The 20,725-nt window shown below is 40.6% G+C and overlaps 1 protein-coding gene across 6 annotated transcripts in view; it reads left to right on the forward strand.

The window, feature by feature from the left end:
- The window catches only part of enah (enabled homolog (Drosophila)), a 136,888-nt gene that overhangs the window by 51,027 nt on the left and 65,136 nt on the right, over positions 1-20,725 (forward strand). For 2 of the 6 annotated variants that reach the window (XM_015388242.1, XM_015388243.1), the window contains exons 1-3: positions 3,030-3,795; positions 17,340-17,505; positions 18,885-19,062. In XM_015388242.1, the coding sequence (XP_015243728.1) occupies positions 3,704-3,795; positions 17,340-17,505; positions 18,885-19,062 (436 nt within the window). In that variant the 5' untranslated portion in view covers positions 3,030-3,703. Of the gene's footprint in view, positions 1-3,029; positions 3,796-17,339; positions 17,506-18,884; positions 19,063-20,725 lie in introns of those variants that run through there. The other 4 variants (XM_015388245.1, XM_015388244.1, XM_015388246.1 and 1 more) reach the window with 3 other exon arrangements.

Raw genomic sequence — 20,725 nt, forward strand, 5'->3', positions numbered from 1 at the left:
CCTTTCCAAGGTAAGGTCAGGTTGGTTTGCACTTTGCAAAATGATTTAATCAAATCAGTCAAATTTAACTGCAAATCTTCCATTTGGCTCAGTGTTGCTCATTGAATCACAGAGGCTCTACAGCAACCCCCACCTCCTTAGAACAGAAAATAACAGGAGAACCTTCAGTAAAACCCCACAGAACCACTGGTCCAGGAGTCCTTTGCTTTGGTGTCAGTCACTGCAAATCCTCAGATTTTCCTCACTGAAGCTGCTGCATATAGCCTGATTCAAAGCCATCCACTTCCTGTAAGGTTTCTCTCAGCTGCCCGTTGGGTCTTTTTAAAGAGTTATGTGGGAAGTAATGTGTTTTTTTAAAACTAATGCGTGTGCTGGTGTGTGGCATTTAAGCCACCTGTGCCCTGCCGCCTCCTGCAGCGTCACAAGCTGAAATGGCATCAAGAAAAGCTGCGATGCTCGCTTTAACCAAACCTGCTCTGCTCTCATCTCCCTAAATCAATTAGATGAGTCCATTTCTAATTGGCATGAACTAATATGGTTTTTATTTTGTGATATTCTGCAGTTGGGTTTTTTTTCTCCCCCCCTTCCCATGTCTTTCTCCTCTCCTCCCTCGCATCATCTGTTCTGTGAAAAGAGGCATCAGCTTATTACAGGTGCCTGCCGTCGCTCTGCCATCCTCCTGTCAATCCCTCGCTCTAATTGGTTGTAAAGGCTGCCGGTGCGTGCGCGTGTGTGCTGTTGTTTAGACAGCCTTTGACTGGCACTTAACCCATGAGCTGATCTGATTTATTATCCATGTCCATCAGGGGCAACCCAGTCTCACCTCCTCACCAGTTACTGAGTGTGATCACTTGCTGGAGCAACGTATTAATATCCTGATAAGATACAGGGATATAAAATGCCCCGTTTGATCCAGCCTTCCCTTGTAGCTTTGTTTGCTGTGTAGTGAATAACGCGTCAGCCATGGCTCGCTTCAGTACAGCTGATTTCACGCCTTTCGATCCAGCTGTCTGAAGGGAAATGTATAAAAAAGGCTTTTATTTCAGCACTTGTTGTAATTACATCTTCCCATGAATAAGTTAACGGCCCTCTGGGTAAAGTGTTTGGTTATAAAAACAGAAAACAAGTCGATTCTTTGTGCGAACACAGCTGCAGTTCAGTTGATGCAAATGTAAGTGTATGATGGAAAATGGGGCCATGAATTTAGTTCGATATTTTTTATTTAAACAAAAAAATGTTTGGAAACTAACTATAAAAAATAAATAAAAGATTTGAAGGTTGTTCACACACCCAAAAAACAAAAAACAAAACACAATACAAACATGGATGCTTTAAAGACATTTCTAGTTCCCAGGGTTCTGAATGCAACAAAATATTTTCTCCCCTAAGCTGTCAGTCATCATCCAACACCCTATGCTATCGAAGCCCCGCCTCCATGCTGGGGTGCAGTTTGACACTGAATGTGTAAAAAAAAAAAAAAAAAAAAATGAAAGGCTGTTTTTCTAATCTTGTTTCAAGACTGTTACGAAAATATATATATTTTTTCCATTTCAAATCCTTTCTTTTCAGTTTCAAATCATCTTTTCTAGTTTTAAATCTTTTGTTTCAAATATATATTTTCTATTAAGCTTTAAGATTCAAAATGATTCTTTTGATCAAACCAAATTTAGCTGCAGTTTCTCTCTATGGAACCGTAGCTTTCTAAAGGGGATATTCTGCTTCTATTTGAGTGAAGCTCTATTAAAATGAATGTAGTACTTGATACCTGCAATATGTTGAAAGATGTTGTTTTTTTATTTTTCAACCTGGTGAAGCTGCTGAATTTTTCAGCAATGTTTCTCTTTAAATAAAAGGAAAGCTTGTTACAAACAGAAAGAGCTTTGATGCCCTTAGATTATTTCTCCTGTTTTCTAAGAGGCTGGTAATCTGTGGAGAGATGGATTTGGCAAGATGGTGAGCCTGCTGAAGTAGACCCATTTCAACTCGCTGGTTAAAGTTCACCAGTGATGAAGGAGCTCATTAGTCCAGTCTCTAACGAGGCTTCCAGGGCCCCACAGCATCACAGATCCTCCTCCTTACTTTAGCATCGTTAGCTCCTGTTAGGCTGTTCAGCTGAGAAAAACAAACATCTCAGGGTTTTCCCTGGTTCCTGTTTAAAAGAAAAAAAGATTTTTCTTTCCCACTAAGTCCTTTCTAAGCTCCTACCCTTGCTCTTGCTTGGTGTCCAGATGTTCATCAGCCCACTGCATACAATGAGGGCAGTGTGAGGCGCCCTCTGACCTCCCCTTATACACTTTCTACCATGTGGATGTTTGCAGATTCCTGCTGCCCCTCAAACAGCAGACAGCTTCCAGGTTAGAGGTAGACCAGCTGATGTTTTGAGCCGATATTAGTATTCTTTTTTGTTATTTTTCCTTTATCAGCAGCAATGCTTTGAGATCAGGTGAAGGGCATGGTGACTCTCTCTCCATTTGTCATCCATTGTTACTGGTATCTTGATTTAAGCCACATGGGTAGATCTAGATTCTAGAATCCATCTCATAAGATTGGAGTAAGATTTGCAAAAGTTGGTCAGGTTTAATGTTTTATTCTGTATACAAAAGTTAAATATTAAATTACAGCCTGATGGGTTCATGTTTTTCATCCTGCCCTAAGAAGCTGATCTAAAGCAGAATGATTTTCTCTTTCAGCTGTGTCTCGCGTGTTAACCTAAAGGTTGGCATAGCAACCAGTGGGACTCATCATCTCACAGTGGGAAAGCTTTACATACATGCTTTAGGCCCCACATGGCTGAGCCTGCACACTCTAAATGAAGCACTAACGATCATGGAGCTGGTTGTTGATCGATAGGATTGTTCAGAACCCTGCCAGCTGATGGAGTGGGAATGGAGGGTCCAACATGTTTCTAAGATGCTCTGAAGTTAGATCATTAAATGCTGCTGTTTTTCATTTTTGTGTTTTGGACAGAGTGAAGGAAAGACGGACAGGAGAGAGCTGGGTTGGTGGGTGGGTTGTTAATCGGAGAGAGCGCAGTGCTTGGAGAGTCGCACAGATAAAAGCAGGGAGACGAAGCTGAGAGGCAGGGAGGGAGGAGGCAGAGGAGAGACAAAGGTATGAAGGGATGTAGCCCAGATGGTGAACGGAGGGATGGAAGGAACAGAAAGCGACAGCAGGAGGAGGATTCCATCTTCCAACAGGCATTCCTGAGTTTAGCCATTCTGGTCCGGGCGATGCCATCGCTGTGATTTTTGTTTTTATTATTATTTTTTCTTAATCACTACGGAGAACAGGAGCAACCTGTGAAAAAGCAGGAGCCTGTTGCCTGGATACCTCTGCTGTCGCCACAACGGCCAAAAGCCAGGACTGAAGCGAGCGTGAGCCTTTGGGTCAAAGCGCATCTGGATGGCCCTCTGGCTCCTCCGCTCCCTGGATGATCGCATCGCATGATGAGGAAGGGGTCGCCACATCACGGAGGCTTCGAGGAGCGCCAGAGAGAGAGGCTGGGTGTGTGTGAGTGGGGGGTTGGGTGGCTCCCCGTTTGGATCATCATTTGTAGAAGCGGAGAACAAAGAATTTAAAAACCAAGTTTAACGACCAAAAAAGACTGGAGGCAGTGGTTGCAGAGGACCCCAAAGCGGGGAGGGTCCAGTTCAGAGGAGCGGGCTGCTGGCCGGGTCACTTCAGCAGCTAGAGAGACGGAGCCATGCAGATCCAGCCGTCAGCTTCTCACTCCAAAGCCTCCAGCTTCATCCTCAGTCAGAGATGTATCCTGGCTTCCAAAATGGAAATCCACCGGTACGTACCTGCCTTCATTCATCAGATCCTCGCCGCCGCCAAGTCCTGCCCCCATCCTGTTTGCTCTCATTACCCCTCCTGCTAGATTGGGATGATTTTTGGGATTTCCTGAGATGGGATTCATAGAAGAAGACTTGAATGATGCAGTGGCCATTCTGCAGTCAACTCTATTTAACCTGATGCAGTAATCACTGTAACACTTGTTGCCACCTTTAAATATCTCAACCAGAAACTTTCTCTTAATAAAGAGAAAGTTTCTGGTTGAGATCATTTTCCTTATCTGCCTAAAGCTCAAACATTATTGGTTTAACACAAATGATCCAGCTTTTTTTTTTTTTTTTTTACCAGTTAATATCAGTTACACTGTAACAAGTACAGAGTAAAGAAATTAACTCTGCATTTTAACCCATCCCCATGGGGAGCAATGGGCTGTCATTGTGCGGCGCCCGGGAAAAAGTGTGCACTTAAGGGTATTGCTCAGAGACCCAGAGTGGAGGTCTTTGGGAGTGGGGTTTGAACTCGGAACCTCAGAGTTCCAAGCGTAACACCTTTACAACTGGGCCGCCATTAGTTATTCTGGGTGCCTTCATTATATTGAGCCTGATAGATGGACTATGATTGTCCCACAGTGGGGACATTTGTCCTCCTGGTAATGGTCTTAGTTTCATTCCACAACAATCCCACACCCTTGCTAAACGACCAATCACATTCACTTTATTCACTCGTGTAAAGTCGTGTACCACTCGGGAGAATTCGGAAATGCAACGGTTGGAACAGCTGCTTACCTATGAATTTCCGAAGTTACATTTTTATGCCCCAAGACATCATTAGATTTCTTGTTTAAACTAAAATCTGTTTTATTCTTTCTGTTGTTTTCCTTAGTGCCTGCTTCACACCACCAGCCTATGATTTAAAAGAAAAACAGGACAAAACACTGAACATTTGCAACAATACAGGACGGTGACTATTTGCCACTCACAATTGAGACCCTAACCCCCTGATCGTTGACCCAAACTAGGACCATTTACCTCCATGAATAAAAAGAATACCGTGTGGGAAAATAGCAAATATTAAGAAGATAATATTAGCCTATATGGTCATACAATGTTCAATAATGGTTCCAAATAAACCTTTTCCAGTCATTTTAGGAGGGAGAAGTTGCGCACATGTTGATACAGAAATGTTAGAAAATATTGTGTTCATCTGGGATCAGTGTCATTCAGAGGGATGTTCTTCTCTACAGGAGAGAAAGAAAGCTAACTTAAAGTTTACCAACAGGATGGGTTTCACTTGGATGTGACAAAGCTATTCAAACGGTCAAAAATTTTCATTGTGGTGAAACATTTTAACCTTGGTTTTATTTTCCTATTGGCTATTTTTATTTTAAGTAGCTCTGCTCTTAGTTTAATTTAAGAACTTTTGTTATGCTTGTTAAATTAAGCTGGTGAAGATTGTCAGTCATCCAGGTCATAGTCACAAAGAAGTAAAAAAAAAGCAGGACATCCTTTAGAGAACCAGAATGTTCACATTTTTGACAAAGAAGATAGGTGGTTTGAGAGGGTGTGAAGGAAGCCATCTATGTTAAGAAAACAAAAAACCCTTAAACAGAGGGGGTGGACTCAGATTTCAGCTTTCAAAAACCTACAATTCAGAGTTGATCCCTTCCCACTATCATTTCAACCCCCAACCCAATAAAGGGGAACAGAAGAGTTTGCCTATTCAGCCAGGCCAAAAATTCCCTTTAATGACCCCCCTTTCAGAGACATAGACACATATGGGGCATTGCAGGCTAAGAAAGATACCAAACAACCCCAATTCCAAAGGGGTGGACCACTTCATTAGGTTCAATCTGCATGTTTTAGAAACAAAAACAAGTCCACTCTATAAAGCCTCCAACTCAGCGCTATTTCTGACATTTTGAATTGAAAAAGCTTCCTGGATGGGAAGAGAAACATCTTCAAGCCTGTTAGATCAACTTTGTTTTTTTGTTTTTTTAAAATCTGCACCAATTTTTATACAGTTTTTATCAGTGAGCTGCATATGCGATTTTCGTTAGCAGTGCAGATGTTTGATAATCAACAGGGCAGAGTTTGTTAGTATAGATCAGGCCCTGTAAGATGATGAATGGATGACTAGTTGGTGTTTCCTCCTATAATGTTGCATTCTCTGTATTTCCCTATGCAGTCCAGCTGTGGTTCCCACATCAATGTGAGTCTTGTCCTAGTGTGACCGGGCTTCTAATCCCAGCCTTGTAAAAACGGGCCAGGCCACCGGTCACCTCACTTTATGGTCAACACCCTGTTAACACTGTGTTGTATTTTTTTCACTGTTTATGTTTCCTGATCTGGACCTTTTTGGGATAATCGCAACAGTAATCCATATACTATTGGGGGGGGGGGTGTCGGTCGGATCCTAATGAGAAACGACATTTGTGGAAAGAAGGTGTAAAAGATCCAGAGTTGGGGTTTAGGACGGGGAGTTTGGGCCGAAACGAGTGGACTCTGTAGATTCATGGTGGTGTGGATGATTGTGTAATGCCCTTTTTTTTTTCTTTTTTTTTTCAATGGGTGCTTAAAGTCAGTATTCCAAAACTACAGCTGAAAACATATGTGAAAGAGGCAATTCTCTGTTGGTTATCAGGACGATGAGAGGTTTAGTCTTTAGGATTTCTGGGAGCGCCTAGCCAGCATTGGAAGCTGGTTCAGTTCCTCCTGAATCGGCTGTGAAGTCAGCTACGTTTGTCCACCATTCCTCATCATACTTAAAACAATGCTATGATAAGACCGGCTGGTCTAATTCAGGTAATGTTCATCCTGTTGCCATGGTAACGTTAAGTATAGGGTCATGAGTTAGCCGGCAGCGGATCCACCTGTGAACCCCTCCCCTGGAGATCTGCCTCTTCAGACAGCTAATGGATTCTGGGAGTGAGCCGCTCAATGGTTAATTGATTCCAGGAGCGTTCTGAGCACCGGACCAAGCTCCTCATTAAACAAGGCCGTGCTTGAGTTGTCCAGCCGATGGTGCAGGTAATCAGAGGGCAGCTGTGTTTTTAAAGCTTAATGGCTGACATGAGGTGACGCAAACAAAGGAAACTTTGTGATTTATCAGAGGAGAGAAATGCCAGATTTTTAAAGGTCAACAACGAATCCATTCCTTACTCTACTTGGCAACAGCTAAATCATCTACTTTAGAGTCTTAGGTCGAAGTAAAATAATCATTCAATGATTTCAGTTTACATTTAAATCTGCAATCTGTCAACTCTTCCTGGTTTCACTACCTGGTTGCTTTTTGCTGAATTAAACCAGGTGGAACTAAAGCTTTTCCACTTGAGGAATTCTGGATAGAGAATATTGAAAGACAATAAAAAAAAAAAAAAATTTTATTTTATTTTTTTATATAATTACTGCTCTAAGTGGGTCACTCTGTCAGCCAAAGGCAGGTTTTACAGTCTCTATACTCCAGTTAATGATTAATTAATTACTAAATTAGTTGATGATTAATTATATAATTGAATATCTTATTATTAATCTTGATTATTGATTATTTCAGCCCTAAATCAGACTATTTAATTCATTAGCTTGTTTCTTGGAGGTTTTCTCCTTCTATTCAAAGAACAGCTGTCTGGTTTCTAAACAAAGTGTTTTGGTATTTTGCATCAGTTTGCAGACCTTTTCCTTATGTTGCTCCTATTGGATGTAATGTTGTTTGTCAGAGCATGTGTCCGGTTGCTATTCTGCCTCCCTTCATTCCCATAGTTTAATAAACTTTATGAAATGTGCACATTAATTAATCAAATTTAGCAAAAGTAATTTCTGTTTCACTGAGGAACATTTCTGTTCGCCATGCTCTTGGACTGGGATGTCCAAACTGGGATTAACTGGTAAAAACAGGTACAATTCAATATCGATCTGTTTGCAGACGATATGATGATCTGCAATATGAGTCGGTCACGGCACAATTTCCCTTCACTTCAGTTCACAGGTCTGCTATGTAATGCAATGTCATAGCTGCCCGTTTAACACAACTATTGATATAAACTCTCAAACTATTTATGCTTTCAACTTCAGGCTTTTAGATTAAAACCTGTATCTTTGAAATATATGAAAAATAAGACTAATAATTATTTGTTGTTTTTTTGTCCTGCCATCTATTTCATCTCTTTTCTGGGCTAACTAACATGAGCTAAACATTAAATGTAGGCATTCAGTAAAACATTTGAGGAAAAAAAATGACCAAAGTAAGAAATATTTTACATTATCTTTAAACCCAAATGATTATTCAGGTCATATTCTGCCCTAGTTCAGTAAATCCGTTTTAGATTATGAATCTTATATTGTGGAAAGTGTGAGCTGTCTGCTGACAGCAGAGATGATGATGATAATAATAATTGATCTTTGAATAATTGATCTCACATTGGAGAAATTTACCTCTGAATTTAACCCATCCCTTTGGGGAGCAGTGGGCTGCCATTGTGTGACGCCCGAGGAGCAGTGTGGGGTTAAGGGTCTTTGCTCAGGGACCCAGAATGGCAGTCTGTGGGAGTGGGGCTCAAACTCAGAACCTCTGGTTTCCAAGCTCTGTGCCCTAACCACTAGGCCGCCACTCCCCATAATTATTTATGCGAAGGCACCTGGTGAACAGCAGAGCAAATTTTGCAGCGACTGTATGATTTTTTTTTTTTTTTAAGTTGGTTTGCTTTGTGATTCAGCTGCTTGTGATCTTAAATGTTTTTTGATTTAAGAAATTATTTATATTGCCTTTAAGCACAATTTAACAATTCTGTGGTTAAGTCATATATTTTTAACCAAAGAAACTTACAGTTATGAGTCAGGGAAAAAAATCCTCCCCTGTGCCGAGACTTAAGGTCTCATTTCCTCAAAATGAAGGGAAGAACATGCACTTACTTCTGAGATTTCTTCAAATTTAACACTTTTAACCAAATTCAGACCAGCTGTTTGCTAAAAAAACAACTGAAATTGGTCAAACACAGTCTTTTTGCATTATATTTTAATTTTTAAAAACCTGTTAATTGGTTCTTAATGATTTTTTACAGAGAACAACAAGATGCTGACCCCTGACCTTAAATAAAGCATTTACTGACTCTACAGATGATGATTTTTTTCCCCTTATATGAAAGCAGCTGGTCGGTTGGCCCCTGCATTGATCCGATCGCTTAATAAAACTGCTCATAATATATTGGAGTGCAGTGCAGCAGTTCATCCTGTGTTTACAAAATTAAAGTTCCTCTCCAGCTTTATTAGTCTTGCACGTGGCTTCGAGTGTTAATAACTAATCTTTCAGCAGCAGTTACAGAGGCTGTTGTCCGAGGATATCGAAGCACCTAGCGTCATTCTCATCCTACCATCAGGAAGCAGCCGCAGCCCAGTTCTACTTTCACTGCCAGCATCACTGTAAAGCTGGTGGGTAGGAATGATGGCGCAACTTCAGTTATTGAGTTTAGCCCAACAATGCATCAGGATCTTCATTGTTTTTGTCTTTCCAAACCATATTTTGAGTGATGGCACTTTTCATCACAGCTTTAAATCCGAGCTTGGTTTAAAAGCAGAACATACAGAAGTAATGAGTTAGCCTGGGTTATTGCTGCATCCTGGGACAGGGGTTGTGATGTAAACCATTTGTTTTCTAAGGTGGCAGTCTGTGGTGTAAGTGTTGCTGTGCCTCCTAATTGAAAATGTAACGTTCATTTATCATATTTGCAGACTAGGCATTATAAATCCCTCTAACCAGCTGCTCACTTTGCCAAATTACTAAAGTAAATGATATCCATCAATCCAGCTAAAGGTTTTGGTTTGCTCTAAAATGAACTGGCTTTCTTGCCTCTGTTTACCTCGCTGCAAATACCCAGTGTGTCTATTTGCAGCAAACACTCATTGTGACACCGGGAGGTCATATACAGCTGCTAGTGGTGCTGGCTTCTTTGTTTTTGCTGTCATTGTGCCAAACATCAAGCTTCTCCTACTGTCTTTTTGCCACCATCTGCCAGAGGAGGGGTCTTGTGAGGTGACTTGTATTCAGAAGGTCTTCTCTCCTTGCTACAACATAATTGATGTGTTTTAAAGGGATATGAAGGCCTCATAAAGCCCCACCTCTTTATTTGCAGGTGTGGTGTAGACGGATGGATCAGCTTGGATCGCATCTGAAACAGCAGTATAGACCAACTGTAGATATTCTGCTCATGTCTCACTTCATTTTATTGCCGAACTTCCTCCTGTAGTTCTGTACATTGACTGAGGGGTGCAAACGCACTTCAAATACATAAACGTGCAGGAACTAAAAGTTTTGCAAAGACAAACATGAGACAAAGCTAATATACAGGAAAAGAGAAAGTAATGGCAGAAAATGGAGCACAGCATAGTGGGAACACACTAAAAACACACAACAAGCTGCAAACAAATTATGCTAAAACACGGAACATGCAAAGGAAAAATGATCAGAACTGACGTGCTCCGACCACAAGGGGGAGATGATCATCAACTTATATGGAAACAGGACTTATATAAAAATATAAACAAGATGCTAAGGGGTATTAAGGCGTGATCTGCATCCATTTAATGGGTACGAACTCTAAAATGTGTGTCAGCAGTCGCCATGATTAGCACTGTCTGAATGATGCTACTAGTAAGGAAGGAGCTAGAACAAGGAGCCTCTATGCTTCCTATAGTAGCTCCTTTAGCATAGCAACGTCCCTATATTCATATTTTCTATTTAGATGCCTCATAGACTCCCACAATTCTTTTGGAGGTGCAGGTACAGCCCACCATACCCAGTTACATTTTGGCATCAGGTGTGGCACTTGCTAATGTCCCTGTCACTAACCGATCCGTCCCGGAAGCACGATCCGTCCTGTGAATGCCCCATCAGCTCACGATGCATGCGCATCCAGATATACATCCGGGTCGCCCTCGATTTTATTTTATGAAAAAGACCTAAAGGACATTTTTCCCTCCCCCAAAATAGAAAGTGTACCAAAATATAATGTGTTAAATGTTAATAATGTATTTCCTGAGAAAATAAATGCCTTAAAATCCTTTCTTTTTTATCACTCTGTGCCCGATCTGCACAGGAAATGGGCTCCTACCCTACTTCTAGGAGCTAACTTTTTCAGCTTTGGATTTAAACATAAATCTAGTCCATTTGAGTTTTATGTTTTCCTTTCATTCTAACATTTTGGTATATAGTGGCATAATCTAGAAAAAGAAACGACGAAAATGCAGATAAACATCGTATAATCATATTTTGCAGGACTGCTCTGAGCATGTCCCATGATGATGTCAGAGAAGCAGTTTAACGAAAAAATTGTAAAAAGCATCAAAATCGTATCAGAAAAGTCATAAAACATTTTTAAAGATGTGTATTAGCATTCTTTAGTGGGTTAAGGATAAAAATGAGTAGTTCTAGTACCATAATTACATTATTTATGGACACCCAGATGTATATCTTTTCACACATGTGCAGAACGGATAGTGCCTCCAGGACGGATCGGTAGTGACAACCTAACCTTCATATTGCTATAGCAAAACTCAGCATTCAGACTGTGTCCAAGTGTTTCAATAAAAAAAGACTCGAAGGAAAATGTAGCTTCTCCTTCTTGGGGCTTTTGCTTATGTTCTTACCAAGGATTAGGTCTCCAGTTGGGCAGGTGGGAGGAGGCGTGTCTCGTTTCTTTGAAAGATTCTTTCAGCCCATTGATTTTGGCCTAGTACTTTTTTTTTTTTTTTTCTTTCTATTTATCCATATGATTTTTTTTTTGTATTTCCAGTGATTCCCCTTAAGTCCCCTTTGTCAGACTGAGCGGGCCTGCTGAACAGGTGTGGCCCATAAAGCATAAAGTAGACCAGTGAAAAAAACAGTGGGCCTACACAGTTTGTGGGAACTTCCCAAAGCCTGACTGGTTGAATCGGTCCTATTCCCATAAAGCCCTGCTGTATGTTAGCTGATGACAGAAACATGTTGAACTCCAGGACTATCTGCTCAGAACTTTGTTTTTTTATAAAGCTGACAGTTATTATTCTGCTTATGAAAATAACTATAGGTTGCTTTTATTATCATTCTACTGCCTCTCCTTAATGCTCTGTCAAAGATACAAGTAACCCTTGTGTTGTAAAGGAGCAAAACACTCACTTTTCCTACAGATGTCACGACCAAAAGCATCTTAGCCAGCTGATGGTCCATCTATGATTAGAAGATAAAGTGCATGGGTGATAAAATACTCATAATGGATTTTAAAAGCTGATGAGCTTCTGAAATAGTTGAGCTGAAATCCTACAGACTCTCCTGGTCTCACTTTGGGAGGTTTTCATTACAGTGATGGTGAACATCGGTCCAACAGCTGCAGGATGTGGCTGAACAGGGACTTTCTCTGATCACTGTCATATGGGCTGGAAATGTCAGGAAGAATGTCCTATTAATGAAAGAATAAATGATTCGGGGGGAAGCAAGATGCAGATGTTTGTGTGTGTGTGTGTGTGTGTGTGTGGGGTGGTGGGGGGGCAAGTTTGTAGTACAGAAACTCTTCTAGATGAAAAAGCCACAGGCTGACAACTACAAACATGTGTAGAGAGGAAGGCTGCAGAAGTCTCTGCAGATGTTTCCCACCCTGAACCTCTTCTGTTTAACTCCCTCTTAAATAAACCTTCAGCTTAAGTATGAAGCCGGATTTATGCTCAGAAACCAGGTCGTCTGCGTGTGTCGCAGTTAATACGCCATATATTGAAGCGTGGTCTGCGCTATGGTCTGGACAATCAGGAACTAGCTGTGGGTCTAGATATGGCCGAGGTGGTGAGGAAGCGAAGGGAAGTTTGCAAACGCCTCGGACACTCTCCCAGACACTGTACAGGACGCTCGTTTGTAGCTCTGTTCGACCGTCTGTTTTGCACCGAAAACCAAAACACGCAGCACCACGGCCAGTCTTTAAGGAACACTCACGGGTGAACTGTGTGTCGTCCGACCTTGGATGAGGAGTAGTAGACGACAAACAAGCTCGTCAAACCGACACCCACAATCCTAGCTAGTTCCTTCTTGCGTTGTGGCGTGGAATAACATAGCGCAGACCTCGCTTAAAAATTGGGCATAATTTAAAAATATCTGCATCATACCTGCAACAAGCTCACTGCGACACACTGCTGCGGGTGGATAATTAGCGCTTAAGTGTGTTTCTTTTCTTCTCTGTGACGTGTGGTCTTAAACATTCTAAGGGGATTAGGGGAGGAGTTAGTCTTTGGTCCTGACAGTTATTCAGAGCAACATATCCTGGATTTTAATTAGAAGTGCTTCAAAATTTTCTTTTTCTTTTTTATTAAATAACCAGATAGGTTCCTGTTTTGTTAGATGATATAATAGTTTAAAGAGAAAAGAAAACCTTTTTTTGTTTGTTCAGTCAGTATTTGACAATATAAATATCATTTTTTTTCTGATTCAGCATAATGTAAAATATTTAGCCCTGTGTTAAAGGAAAGATCCTCTTAATCAAAGAGAAAACTCAGGCTTTAATCGTTAGTTGTTCGCTCTTAGTTTATCATTTACATTTTAATACTATGCTCTTCGTTTGCGGTTATGCACTGCTCTGTGTTTATCCATCAAGAATACTCCTAAAAGAATACACTAAAGATGGTCATTGAACCATGGCAGAAATATAGAAACATTAGAAAGTGAAGAATTCAGTATTCCAGGAGTGACATGTACTACTTGCTCTGTTCCTACTCCGCATCATATTTGTGGTATAACCATGCACTCATGCTGATGTCTGAACAAAGCTCAAATCTGATCCCTGATCAGTGGGATAATAAATAGTCTGTGTGGGTTCAAATCATTTCTGGGTAACAGAGTTGTGGGCATCAGTCAGAGCTCTGGAGGACGTGCAGCTTTATTTATCTGGCATCTATAAAAGTCAGTTTGCTAAACTGTTAGTGATTAGAAGCTGCTTTGTTCACTAAGCTGCTTCCTAAATGTCCACTGTTGACTGTTTTTAAGCTCTACTTCTCCGTTTCCTATTGTTTTGAAAAGATGTTAGATTATTAAAAGCTTCTCAGTTGTGATGATGGATTCATTAATCTTTTCTGCGTGGCATTAGCATTTAATCAGCGTCAGAAAGCAGAGCTTCCCCATCTGCTCTGCACCGTCCCCATTGGTCACACCTGTAGATTGGGCCGCGCTGATCCTCCGCCGATGTACCTGAGCCGGGAGCCACGGAGCTGATGGGACTAAACCATGAGTCATCATTCGTCCCAGTGAATGGGGGATTCAGCTTGGGTTCGGTGCTATTTTTAGACAATTCAGTCATTTGGTTGCATAACTTTGGCCTCCCAGCAGTGAAATTAGTCACAATTTCCAGCAGCAGGAGTGATGGAGTGAATCAGTACATATAGAGCATGTGTCACAGAGTCCCTGCCTTGATTTTCCAGCTAAGTAATGAGAAATGCCTTTAGTTCCTCTCTAGTCCAAACCAGAAGGTTTAATCTGGTTGTTTTTACCGTTTCTATCAGCCCATTCTCTGCTGCATCCCCTCCACCCTCCCGCTCCAGCAGGATGTGACGTCGTGTCACGGAAAGCGCCCAGAGCTGCACCGCTCCTCTTTGAAGTCAGCAGCCCTGCCAACTCTCCGGCTTCATTAACATTAATAAAGGAGATATAAATATTCCTAATTCTCTACTTTCCTCACATTATTTCTTTGTCTTTGCTCTATGAGACAGAATATTTATAGGAAAAAAAGGTCATTGAGTGATCCTGCTGCTTTAACAGGCCAGGGAGATTTTTGTAGAGAGGATGGAGTGGTTAAAGGTGACATGAGGAGGGGTAGATACGACTAAAGTAACTCTGGTGGATTCCCGGTTTCTGGTTTAAGGTTGATTTTTAACTAAAATGTTTGAGGAGCAGCAGACAAACATTCTGTTTAATTACGGTTGCAGAAATGAAATAGAGAAGAAACAAAAAACACTTCTGCTAACAAGTGGTTTTTGTTTTGTTACCTTTTAGTATCATCCTGTGTTCAAGCTTTTCTGGTTTTGACTAAAACCTCCAGTCTGCCTGTCAGTGGCAGGCCCCTAACCCCTCTGGGTAAATTTCACTTCTTTTTTTTTAAGATGCCTTTTTTAGTTAACTTATACTTTTGTAGGTTTCATTCTGGCTCCTTTTTTCTGTCACTTCCTGCCTGCAGCCCTGCTGGGGTTCTGATTCTGGTGAAAATGCAAAGATTTGTTTTGGAGAAGACTTAGTTTGTTTCTTCCCAATCAGTACTGGTAGCCATGGTGAGGGGTTTGCAATACATCGAATATACTCGATGTATCTTGAGCTTTCCCACGCGGGTTAGTTAAAATGACTCTATCGCAGCCATCAAGTACAAATTCGCATGACGAGGCAAGGTACATTTATTTGTATAGCACAATTCAGTACAAAGACAATGCAAAGTGCTTTACATGATTAAAATACAGGAAGATAAAACAGAATCAAAGCAAGTAGGAAAAAATAAAAAAAAATAAAATAAATGCAGAAACAAAAAAGAATATTAAAAATATGTTTTAGTTGAACTGTTTAACTAGAACAGTTGAAGGCAATCCTAAACAAATGTGGTTTTAGTCTTGATTTAAAGGAACTTAGGCTTTCCGCACTTTTACATTTTTTCTGGATTACATTAACCTGTCTGCATTTATTTCACTTAGTTTTATTTTTCCCACTCACTTTGAATGCATCATAAACCTCTCCTCCAAACAGAATTATTTTCTGCACTGCATGCACACTGCATGCACACTGCAGCAACCGGCAAACAAAATATGGCGACAGCAGGTGTTTCAGCTGAGCGGTGGTTTGGATTTCACACTGAGGACGTTGAACAAAAGGCGCTAATCTGTAAGACGTGTCACTAAAAACCGTAGCAAAAAAGGTAGCAGTAGAAAATTATTTCACCACCTAAAAGTCCGCTGCAAAATGAACAATGAAGTTATAAACTCTGCATGTCAGCGTTAAATAAATCACCTGTGAAGTTGGCCTCATCCTTTTTGTGCTTTAAAATTTCCAGCACGTAAAGATCATTGCAACTAGTTTTGAGATGCTCTGATAATGCTCTAATTTCTAGACAGTACTTCCACTTTAGTTTTTGTAATTATTTCATTAAGCACAAAAGAGCCCTTTTTTATTTTACATTTTTAGTATTTTTGCTCTGTTCCCTGTTTGGTTGCTGGGATCTTGTTAAAGGTCTAATACTGACACCAAAAGGCATAAAGTGGCAGAAAAGCTTTGAGCTGGTTAAAATGAAATGTTTCAAATATGAAACCAAAAGTTTGCATGAGTATATCTATTGTTTTTGTTTGTTTTTGAGGCTGCAGCAGGTTGTTTTAAATTAATATTTCCTAAACTAAAAAATAGTGCATCACAGTACATGCTATTGCTTATAAGCAAAGATTAGTGCAAGGTTGTAGTTTCTAAAGAAATTATTAAAGAAAACAATCTGCTCTGATTTTTCTTTTTCTCTGATGATGATGATGATGATGATGAATTTTATTTCAAATTCAATAATACTGTTCAAGAAAAGTTAAAAACCACAAAGCACTAGAAACTTAAAATGACAGGGAAACTATATATTTATTAAAAAGTGGATTTTTTTAGGCGGTTTTCGGAAAGGAGAGGATGAGGGCAATTGGTGATACCAGAGCTGGGCTACGGAATAAGGGACGGTTCTGGTGCTGAGGTGGACAGATGGTGAATGGAGGATGAACACCTTAGGGAGCAGGAAGGCTTGTAGATGTGGAGGAGTGGAGAGGAGTAGAATGGCCCTGAAAGACAAAAGGAGGAGTTTGATTAGATTTGATAGTAAAATGGAAGTGATATGGTGGAAGGAGGGGGTTCAGACTTAGGGGGATATTTGGGACAGGTGGGGACCAGGCTATGAGGGGAGCGATGGAGGTAGTTTATACAGCAAAGGTGGAAATAAACAGATCTGAAAATGTTAATATGGGACTAAAAGGAGACGCTGTTTACCTGAAGAACAGCGGAAATAAGGAATAATTATTGGTTAGAGAACGTCACTGGTTTTAAGGGAGGGTGGCATTGTTGCCATTTAAGATTTCTGTCTTATTTCTATTAAGTTTGAGAAAGTTCATAAAATCAGACCAGAGAGAGGTAATGTTGTGGGTGGTTTGCAGGAGAGGTCGAGCTAGGAGATAAATGAGTGACCCCAGGAGAGAGCCCTGTGGGACGCCAGAAATAACAGGAGGGGAACTGAACGTTTTCAGTTGTATGGAAATTGTATCAGTGTCTTCGTGAATGGGGAATTATTGAATGTAGTGGAACTGGCTTTGGTGAAGTCTGACATGAAGACGTGCTTTATAAGTACAGAGCATTTACCATTGTTAGCATTTGGAAGAGTGCGGCCAGACTGGGTCGAACGCAACCTGCAGGAGCCTAAATAACAGAGATCAACAGCATTTTAAACATTTTCTTCAGCTCAAGTTGTCAAAGCATAAAAGAAATCTGAATACAATCTCTGAGACGGAAACTTATATTTTCTTTATCCCCTTTTTTTGTTACTGCAGTGAACAGAGCATCTGCCAGGCACGAGCCGCTGTCATGGTGTACGACGATGCCAACAAGAAGTGGGTCCCTGCTGGAGGCTCCACGGGTTTCAGCAGAGTCCACATCTATCACCACACGGGTAACAACGCCTTCAGAGTGGTAGGACGCAAGATCCAGGATCATCAGGTGAGGGCGTGGCCTCAGCTGCTTTTATCTGCATTTGATGATGGGATCCTAGGACATAACGATAAAGTGTTTGAGGACAAAGCTGCAAAACCCTCAAATTTAGACAGAAGAGGGGCTTTAGTTCCCATCTGTTTGTAGAATCACTGCGTGGTGTTTAGAGAAGACACAGACATTTCTGGAAGAGAAGCTGACAGCAAAGTGAGACATGAGAGCAGCTGGGATGGATCCAAAGCAAACCCCAGTTTGTCCAAATACACTAAAGCCTGACTCATCAACAAGGCTTGGAAATCAGCAAACTCTGACTGTTGATCTGATTCATAGGATTTAATGACATGTCATTAAAGCTAATGTTATCCTTAAAAAGTCTATTTCATAAATAAAAGGCCTTTACTGTGCACCTCTCTCAGGGTTTGGAAAACCTTGTAAACAACAATCTATGTCCTTTCCAACCCCTGTAGGAAAAGAGATTAGGACGTAGGCCACAGGAATAAGTTTACTGTTCAGTTATTCAAATCCAAGGGTTTCAGGAATGCATCCAGCCTCAAATCTGTCTTCAAGTGCTAATAACTGTCTGTGGTGACCACTGATCAGAGCAGCGACCGAAAGGCTGCCTCATTTATTCATTTTGGGAAACATTTCAGGTGCTTAAATAAAGTATTCATTCATTCATTCATTAAAAAAAAAAAAATCCAAAATATTTAGATATTAAACCACTACTTTAGCAATTAACTATTGTCAGAATTTTAAAGGAAAAGTCTGATCAGCAAGGAATAATGAGTGGGTCATTATTTATACCTAAAATGAATACGTTCATGGTGATTTAATGGATTTAGCGTTAATCAGGATAGTTAATTAGTGTACCCATTTCAGTTTGGATCTTTTCTAAGTAAAAACGAGGCTTTTTTGGGCTTCTGTATAAAACCTCGAACTCAAAGCTATTCCTGACCTTTTGAATTGAAAAAGCTTCCTGGATGGGAAGAGAAACGTCTTCAAACTTGAAAACAAAGTCCAGTTGATTTATTTTTTTTATTTTCTTTCTTCATTGGGATAAGTGTAAAGGAGAAAAGCATTTTAACGTTCTTTTTATTAGAAGCTAATAATGTAATCTCCACAGACAATGATCTGACAGAGCAGAAACCCAAACCTGAAATATTGGCATCAAACATGGAGAAATTGGGTGCAGTGAATTTAAGCCTCCTAATTGACCCAAAGCAGAAAGACTTTAATGAGACGTTTAAGTCATTATGACGTTATGTAGCGTTATACTGTTGCTGAATTTATTCAGGTCCAGTTTAAAGCCTCATACATACAATCTCAGACCCCTCCACTGCAGACACTGTCCGTAACCAGAACACCTTCTCCTCTCTTCACGCCCAAAGGTGGTGATAAACTGTGCCATTCCCAAGGGGCTGAAATACAACCAGGCCACGCAGACCTTCCACCAGTGGCGTGATGCTCGGCAGGTCTACGGCCTCAACTTTGGCAGTAAGGAAGACGCCAACGTGTTCGCCAGTGCCATGATGCATGCACTGGAGGTGCTGAACTCCCTGGATACAGGTCAGTGCAGAGCTGCCTGCCACGCTGCCCTCATCTCTCTCCAGTCCTACTAATGGGATCCTTTATGCTGTTTTCATTTAGCAGCCTGTCTTTGACTTGAGTTCTCATTAGGTCTGGTCCCAGTGAAAGGATGGGTAGCAAGTATAGAGGATCTGATGGGTGGAGAATGTGGTAGACTACAGGGAAGGATCATGGAAATGGGAAGGAAAGATGTGGAGAATTGGTTTGATGATTCTTAAAGGCAGCAGCTGCTGGAGCCACTGGTGCTGTGTATGCAGTGTGTATCTGGTACAGTCAGGGATACGTTTGTGTAATTCTCTTCACTGTCAGCATATATTGACATTATGTAATCCTCTATGCTGCAGCTGTGTGCCTCGCTGAACGTTTCCCCTCCAGGCCAATAACGTTCCTCCTTTCTTATTGCAATCTGTGTTATGTTGCAAATGAACCTGAAACTGCTGAGAAACGTGATGCAATTAAAAATGTTCTGTAAGCATCCGTATGTTCTGCTGGGGATGAAACAGGCTTTATCCCCCATTACTGGGAGAAACAACGTTTGAGAAAGTAAAGCTTAAAAATAAAGACATTTGAAAAGTTTGGAGAAAAAAAATGTTTCAATTAAGATTTGAAAAACAAATATATATATATATATATATATATATATATATATATATATATATATATATATATATATATAGCCTGTAACAATAAGCTGGAGGTCTTCAACAGGGGGTCCACGGACGTACTGCATGGGGGTCACTAAAGTTTTGGTTGATTAGACTTCTTTTTTTTTTCCCTGCACTTTTTTTCCTCTAATTGAAACGTCTTTAAATCCACATTAACATGAATTCAACACACTGTAGTAAACAGATAAATGGAGGCAGAAGATGTTTTTCAGTCATCAATGCAAACATTCAGAGACACACAGGAGCTCTTTCAAGCTGGACACCGTTTCATTCACAACACCTGTCCCATCAACCAGGAATCAGAAATACTTTAATAATCCCAGAGAGAAATTACTTTCATTACATTACTCCATCTGTAATAGAGTGACTATAGGACCAGTTTGACAGAACACTATTTCATACAATAAATGTAATTAGGGGGTCTCCGCTCCATCTAGCCATCAGTTGGGGGTCCTTGGCCTGAAAAACGTTGAAGACCTACTTGGAGTTGTTACTCTGTTACAGCAGGAACACCACTAGCTAGTAGTGTATGTACGCTGTACAGTATGTTCACTGATCAAATAAAAGGTTTTAAAAGAAAGAACGGTCTAATTTCTTGGTTTCTGCTCACAACTAGCACCGAAACCAGAAACTACCTGAAAGTGCTTCAATCAGTACTCTTCAGTTAAGCCTTAGGAGGCTTTTAAAGGAAAAGTCTGATCAAGGAATAATCAATGGATCATTATCTATATGTAAAACTAATACGTTTGCGGTGATTTAATGAAATTAGTGTTAATCAATAAAAAAATTTAAAAAATAATTTTCGTCACGATCACCGAGTCTGGGAGCGGCCATTTTTGCCCAAATATAGTAACCCCTCCCTCCTGCCATCTTCCAGCAGTGACGTCACGGTGCGGTAGGCCTAGCGCCATTCTCCCCGCTTTACAAGCAAAATCAATGGGAACAACTAGACACATCTGCAATCAACAACAATTATT

The sequence above is a fragment of the Cyprinodon variegatus genome, unplaced genomic scaffold (assembly GCF_000732505.1).
Source record: "Cyprinodon variegatus isolate N-32 unplaced genomic scaffold, C_variegatus-1.0 Scaffold417, whole genome shotgun sequence".
Taxonomy (NCBI): domain Eukaryota; kingdom Metazoa; phylum Chordata; class Actinopteri; order Cyprinodontiformes; family Cyprinodontidae; genus Cyprinodon; species Cyprinodon variegatus.